This window comes from Salvelinus namaycush, chromosome 15 (assembly GCF_016432855.1).
Source record: "Salvelinus namaycush isolate Seneca chromosome 15, SaNama_1.0, whole genome shotgun sequence".
In the NCBI taxonomy this organism is placed as follows: domain Eukaryota; kingdom Metazoa; phylum Chordata; class Actinopteri; order Salmoniformes; family Salmonidae; genus Salvelinus; species Salvelinus namaycush.
Genome location: NC_052321.1, coordinates 29,907,619 through 29,915,430, shown reverse-complemented (window position 1 = coordinate 29,915,430; position 7,812 = coordinate 29,907,619). Strand labels below are relative to the sequence as shown.

The 7,812-nt window shown below is 41.6% G+C and overlaps 1 protein-coding gene across 1 annotated transcript; it reads left to right on the top strand.

The window, feature by feature from the left end:
- The first annotated feature begins 3,039 nt into the window (after positions 1 to 3,039).
- Positions 3,040 to 4,695, top strand: LOC120060038 (insulinoma-associated protein 2-like). Its single transcript, XM_039009102.1, has 2 exons — positions 3,040 to 3,996; positions 4,234 to 4,695. The coding sequence occupies exons 1-2, from the start codon at positions 3,040 to 3,042 to the stop codon at positions 4,693 to 4,695; spliced, it is 1,419 nt and encodes a 472-aa protein (XP_038865030.1).
- The last annotated feature ends 3,117 nt before the right edge of the window (positions 4,696 to 7,812 follow it).

The window sequence follows — 7,812 nt, the reverse complement described above, 5'->3', positions numbered from 1 at the left end:
AATTAAATAATGAAAAAAGAGAAAGAACGAAAGATGTTTCCGTTTAAGTCATAAACAAGACTGTCCATGTCTTCTTTCTAACGGGCCGGGGCAGAACATGAGTGCTAATTAAGAACAATCAAAAATGTAATTATTGAGCAATCTGTCGGCCAGGGAGCTGCCAAATCTTGCAGGGCTGGAGCTGAGGCTGGAGCTGTCCGTCTCCCGCGGTGCTGAAACACCACCGCACCACGCACTAACAAGAGAGCCGACCATGAATCCAACACACACACTTAAACATCGTATAATGCTTAGTAGTACGAGGTCCCCAACAGCGATTAAATAAAAACAAAAAGCATCAGAAAAAATGCATATTATTATAAGGAATAAGCGATTATAGGCCACTGTGACCACATGCCAGGCTGTAGTCCAGACGTAATACTTTAAAACGGATGAAAAAGAAAAATCAATAAATTCATTTTTAGCAGTCTGTGGGATTAGAGGAAGGCATTGATCACACAGATAACATCTCAATAATCTGACATCGGGGCTAATCTTGTCAAAGCAGTAAGTCTATCTAGCAAGATGAAACGTTCAAAAATCCGGCCAAGGTCTAAACAAATGTTGTTTACATTTTGACAATTAAAAATATTTCAAAAGTTCCATTTCTGAACGAAGTAGCATAGGCCTATGAGTGCCATGAACAAATAGTGTTGTAAATGTTTCCCTAATGTTGATTAGATTCCTTTCATTAAACAAGGCGTAGGCTATGCATGACATAGCCTGCTAAAATAGCCTATAATAAATAATGCAAGCTAGGCCCACAATTAAAATGTATTAGATGTTTTTAATACTACTTGATGCAAAGCCTAATTGTGATTTCCACTGAATGTGCATTGGATGTTATAACACTCTGTACAGAGACACCTCTTAATTCCCGAGGTGGCCCTTGTCAAGCGCACGTCAAAAGGAAGTACCGGTTCTCACGCTCATCCGCTTTGATTAATTTCCAGGGACGCCCCCTAACCACGAACCAACTCGGCACAACATATTGTAAACCACCAGGGCCAGAGCGATACGCTCCCTCGGGATAGAATGCATTTGCTTCTCTGATCTCTTATCTGCGTCCCCAGCTTCGCAAGGAGGGCAGGAGAAACGTAAATGCCCTCTTTCCCGCTGGCAGGTTATCGGTGGGTTGGGTCTCCGCCACCAATTATCTTCTCTTGTCAGTGCCGTGAGCATCACTAACCTTCTGCAGCGGAGATAGCGCGTTGGTCTCACTAGGGAAAACGGACACGGAGATATTCTGTTAGATATTCCCATCGATAACGCAACAAAGAGAGAACAGATAGGCCTAGTGGAGATAGGGTGCTACGTCCCTAATGAAAAAGGCTATAGCACATCTCATTATCGTATGACCGTAACTGATAAAATATGCTACAGGTTTATACAGGCTGGTTCTGAATGCTGACAAATTAGGATGGCCATTTGTAAAAGCACAGTAGACCTAAAGCCTGAATAAATTAACATGAAGGACAGGCCTATCGATGAACGTAGGTATACTTACCACCTTAGGCACTACCTAGGCTATATCATTCTGATAAGGGGATCTGTTTGAATAAAAACAATCTGCATTCAGGCGACAGATAAAAGGTGTGGAGAGACAACATCTGTGTTTTATTGTTGATAGGACTAATTGGGCTCCTCCAATCCGAGTCACTGTACCCAGTTTTAATGACAGTTGGTAAAATCACGCACAAATGTAAAACATGAAGATGTCTGTTAAGGAGACGTATATAGGCTACTCAAGGGGAGCATTCGTAAGTCTAATGGATGTTTCTGTAACATTGTTGGCATAGGTTAGGTCCTACTAATGGCTGTTGAAAGATTGCATCTGGAAGAGCTGCCTCTCAAATTAAACGGCTTAATCGCGCGGTTACATTCGTTACTGCGCGCACAGCTTGCAGCCCCACAAAACAAATGAGAAAGCAGGTAAAGTGCATCAAATGGACAGATTAAGACAACAGACTTCTCATAAATGCTATAAATTACGCGGCATGCCAACAGAACAGAAAACCAAAACAATCATGTCATCTTAATTGCTAGTCGCTTATCAACAGCAGGATAATTCAAATCCGAATAAAGAATTCCCAGAAAGGTTAGGCGCGTGAGGAAGCAAATCATTCATTCATTACGCACTTTGCTTGGAGAGAGGGAGTCACTCTATTATAATCAACATGATTTAGGAAATAACGACCTATCCTTGTTGTATTTGTGGCATAATATTAATATTAGTCATATGCAATGACATTATTAGGATTAAACAAAAATGTTATGGGCTATTTCTTATTTTGACATTTTCAACAATATTTGATCAAATTCTGGAGGTCAGTCTGTTTTTTCTTGCATTTGGCCAGTTTATTAAACACATACTGTTCCTAAAGGACTTTCATGTATTTGCAGAAACTTGACTGTCTACGAGATAGTATAGTCCTACGCATCTCGGTATCACAGAGAAAACATTGAAAAATCACAAAACATATCTTAATTGCATGGTCAGTTTTTTTTTATTGTTATACATCACTAATGTCAATGTAATATGGATAGCATTAATTTAACGTTTTAGGACATCTTCTGATCCGATCTTGCAAATCGTGAATCACTAGGCAAGTTGTAACGTTATTGATGGGTTATTAAGGAGAACATGGAAAACCAATGGGATGATAAAATGTTAAGTGTGTAACTGATTTATAATAATCCACTCCACATTAGTAATGCCTTTGTAACTGGATAGTCTCTTAAACGCTCGAGCGTCGCCCACTCCACTGTCCGTGCTGATTGGACAGGGCTTGGCCACAAACGGTGACTTCACAAAAAAACAGAAGGCGACCCCAAAGATAAAAAACAAGCCACGCTCATCGATGTGGCAGTGTCCTCCGTCCCTTTCACCTGTCAGTAGTCACCTCGCCCGCGCGCCTATCAGAAAGCGACCGCGAGCGCTCCTTCACGCGTAACGGCACTTCAAAGTTGACCCAGGAACCGTTCCGTTCCGGCGTTAAAATGCCCAGAGGATTTTTAGTGAAGAGGAGTAAACGCGGCTCAGCGGCTTCTTACAGAACTCGTAATGACAACGAACTGCCAAAAGTGGACATGCATGTGCATACACCGGAGGGGCGAACTGGTGTGCCAAATGCGTACCCAATTGTGCCGTTATCCGAGGATGGTACATTTGGAGAGCCATGGACCAGCGACCCGGCTGAAGCGGATCAGGTTCAGCTGCCGGAGAGCGCAGACAAGGTGGAGATCAGGGAGGACTTTGGGAAATACCCCCTACACTATCCCCTCACTGAACCGGACCATGACGGGTCTCCTGGCCGGGCTGACCTCTCCTATAGCCCGATAAAACCAGTTGGCACTGAGCTGGAAAAATCTTTCTTCGACCGGTGTATGAGTTCACCAACCGTGACAGAGACGTTCCCGATGAGCACGCCCGTGTCCTCAATAGAAAGACTTCTACTAAATCACGCGCCCTTTGGACACTCTGATATGAAATTCGACCCACCTGTGCACCTCTACCCATCTCTCCATCATGCTATGAAACGCACGTACACGGAGCCGGAGCGAAAGACCAAGCCAGCACCCAAAAAGCCTAAAGTGATCAGGAAGCTCAGTTTAGAGGATGAAATCTTCACCTCACCAGTGCTTGGGCTGAGAATTAAGAAGGAGACCCCTGAATTTAAAGCAGCAACAGCATCTTCTGGTAAAAAGAAACCGTTGGGAGAATTCATCTGCCAACTCTGCAAAGAGGAATATCTTGACCCTTTCTCCCTCGCACAACACAAGTGCTCCAGGATTGTGCGCATAGAGTACCGCTGTCCAGAGTGCGACAAAGTTTTCAGCTGTCCTGCCAACCTGGCCTCTCATCGCAGGTGGCATAAGCCTCGTCCGGTTAACAACGGAGAGACACAGAGCGCAAAAAAGTCACAACCAGAGGCACAGTTGCACGAGAGGACATCCGTGGAAGGGAAAGAGAATGCGAGCGAGTTGAGAGTTAACAATCAGCACCACGTCTCTCTGGACAGCTCCATTTGTCAGCGGTCCATCACGGTGGACAGCTCCCACAGACAAGAACAGATACTCAGGAGGGCACAGGAGAGCCCGCCGCCCTTCGATCCGCGCTACCGGGTCACAGAGAAAAGCATGGACCTGCACATCAGAGTGGGTGACAGCTCAAGCACAATGCATTGTCCGGAGACTGACGTTGCCTCTCCCTTCTTACAGAACCCCGGGACAGTTGAGGAGATTTACGAATGTCGCTATTGCAGCAAGAAGTTCCGAAGACAAGCGTATCTGAGGAAACATCTTGCGGCGCACGAGACAATCAAAGTCTCGCCCTATAACCAGATAGAGAGTGGGCAAATCACGTTTCCCTGTCACTTGTGCGGTGCCCATTTCCCATCCGCTGAAATTCGGGACAAGCACAGAGTTTGGCATGCAATGAGAGACGACATTCTAATGAATCCAGGGAAGATTGCGGGTAGACCAGAATTAATTAGACCAGACCTTACACAGGGAGATCAACAGATATTCACCTGTAAGCACTGCCCCTCTACCTTCTTCAGTTCTCCTGGGCTCACGAGGCATATCAACAAGTCTCACCCTACAGAGAACCGGCAGGTGATGCTGCTACAGATGGCAGTCCGGCCCGGCTGCTAATAGCCTAGTCTACTGCAACACTGTAACCCATGAGCAACAAGTGGATTCATTCATTACTACATATGAAAGTATGAATGTGTTTTCTTTGTACTACATGTGATTGTATTGTAACTTATTATACTACCTGATCAGGTCAAAAACATTCACCTATTTTCATTACAAGATAGTATTTTTGTGTTTGTTGCAATGACAGATTAGCCTACAGCCCACTATGACCACATTTTAACACTTGCTTTTGGCCTATATTCACTAATATACATTATTGATTGATTTACAGTGTAATGATTGTTGAAACATTTAACAGTGAAAATGGGTATATAAAAATGTTTTAAATATTCAAGAGCTGTCATTTTAAGCATGTAATGAAAATAAGAGGTTGATCCTGTGAATGGGCCATCTCAAGAGTATCAGACCTCACCACCTTTATCTTAAATGTAGTTCCTATGGAAATTGAATGTGCTTGTTCAGTATAGTTGTGGAATTGATTTCTAAACCAGCAAGGCTATCAAGATTAGTATTTTCATACAGAAAATCAAGCTTACCTGTTAGAGTATAAAACTGTTTTAGTGAGTTTAAAAATGTATTTATTCTATAAAATGTAATTGCTCAATAAATGCCTTCATGATGACGATGGTTACAATTACGTTGTATTTTGATATGTAGCCTAGCGAACATGAAAAAAACTTACTTTGATTGTCAATAAACACAAGTCTGTGTGCATACTAATGATGGCTACTATACAGTATTTGATGAGATTCTCACAGAGCTATTCCAATAACAAGCAGGTGGTAAGAATACTTTTTATTGTCAAATTCCATTGCACACCCACTCTCTTTCTGGACAGCCATTACAAATGTATAGATACAAGTATGCCAATACTATTTCATTTTGTGTGATTGTGTGTAGATGTTATACCAACACATGCAGTTAGTAGGCCTACTGGCATCATGCAGTATTTGGTCAGTAGTAACATACAGTATAACTCCATAAATGAGCAAGTCATTTCTTTAAATGTTTTTTAAACTTTACAGTATGTACAAGTTTCAGTCCCGTCTGAGTGTAGGGAGAGAGCAAACCAATCTTATCCAATCTCCTCAGCTTTAAGTAACGATGCAGCATGATTTCCTCACTCTCTCTGGCAAGTTTTTAGTTCTCATCCTCGGTCATCTTATAATAATAATAACTCTATCGGAACGGATTTCAAGCTCATATATTCAAACGTAACACAAAAATAACATGGATTTGACCTTAGACATGGCAGCAGCTTTTAAAAGATATTACAACCAAAAAGGTCCAAAACAGGTATTTACAATCCCTTTCCTCTCTAGCAGAGAACCTATAGCTGAAAGCAAATAACGATAAAGTATAGCACAAAATAATAGCAGAATTCAAAGATAAAAATGCAGTGTTTGCTCTGTTAGTGTGTCGTAAAGTTGGACACAGTTGGCAACTGGAGTGACAAAGGGGTGGGTCGTTCTTGAATGCCTCCCTTGCCTTCGCAACCACGAAACACACTTTAAAATGACAAATATAGTTACACATCATACATGTTTTTGTCTATAGGGAACAGTTTATCAATACTAAAACATCATGTAAGTCCTTTATACTGCAAAACTTTATGTTTATGCATTGTTTAAAGTACTAAGGATAAGGAAATTGGCTTTTTCCAGTAGTGATGTAGAGTTGTATTGACATGTTTTGGGGATTTAGTGATAGATTATTTTGAATACTAGAAAGTGAACAAAAGTATTTAATAGATTGTATAGATCAGGGATAGGCAACTCCAGTTCTCAGGGGCCGGAGTGCTGTCACACTTTTCCCCCATCCCTATATCTAACACAGCTGATTAAACTAATTGTATTCAAAACTGAAGATCATGATTATTTGATTATTGGAGTCAGGTGTGTTAGCAGGGGTGGGGGCAAAAATGTGACACCAATCAGGCCCCCGAGGATTGGAGTTGCCCATCCCGGGTATAGATAAATAAAAACAGGCCATTAAAAAAAAAAACTGTCCATCAGTTTTATGTCACTGGTGTTACCGCCTTGAAAATCACTCATTGCAAAGATATACAACGACCTTGAGCATTCCCTCCAGTGGCAAACTTATCGGGGAGGGGTCTATATTAAAGAAAATGTTTAGCTAATCACACCCTTTAAGTATGTCATAAATATGAGGATTCCATTGATAATTTGGTGTTTAAATCCAACAGGTATTACTCAATTTAAATGAAGGGAAATTACATTGTGAGCAAAATTATTAATCATATCACTTTAGTAAATGATTTATATTTTTAATGACCTTACAAGAAAATCCTCAACCTAAAATGTCTCATCGGTGTTACTACTCCTATTGGTGGCACAATGCTATCATAATGGTAAACATTATTTAAAGTCATTAAGCTGCCATATTAGTTGATTTAGAATGGAAAGATGTACCCAAATACATTTAAATAAAAAATATAAAAAATTAATCCCCCCCCCCCCCCCAAAACGCCATCAGAACTCAAGAACGACCCAGGTACAGGTGTTGTTTGAGAAGCAGGCAAGGGTGGAAGACCACGATGAAGACCTGCTACAATACATGAAGCGGACAGGAGAGAAGTGTTCTAGACAAATAGCACATTAGCTTGCTGTGAAGCCCACCTGCAGAGAACCTAGCTGGAGTTTCAATAGAACCCAAATAAATAAGTGGTGTCAAACTCATTTTGCCCAAGGGATGGCATTCGGTCTTCAACGAGGTCCAGAGGGCCACACTGAAAATGTTTTATATTCCCTCGCAGTCCAAATTTGCAAAAAATAGACAACAGTCTCGCTAATTTTCGATACTTCCTGACTGTCTAGATTTAATTTAGGTGATTATTAGCGAGCTGGACAGTGAAGAAACGGTATATGGTTGTTTAAGCTCCTATACAGTACATACTGTGTTAATACCAATACTTTACAGGAGGGAATGTCTCCATATCATAGGAGATGGTCCTCTTTCCATCCTCATTTGTGTTGTTGCACAGACAGACACTCGACCATAACAGCAATGAGCTTTTTCTAGCTGTGGACAAAGCTACAGTACAGCGTTGTATTGGCCAACTTCAGGAGGCAAGCTTTGTGATGACGTCCG

Excerpts from the sequence above, each read along its gene's own strand:
- LOC120060038 (XM_039009102.1), top strand. The coding sequence starts at position 3,040 with ATGCCCAGAGGATTTTTAGTGAAGAGGAGTAAACGCGGCTCAGCGGCT. Across the intron at positions 3,997-4,233 it reads AGTTGCACGAGAGGACATCC|ACTGACGTTGCCTCTCCCTT; the intron begins GTGGAAGGGAAA and ends CATTGTCCGGAG.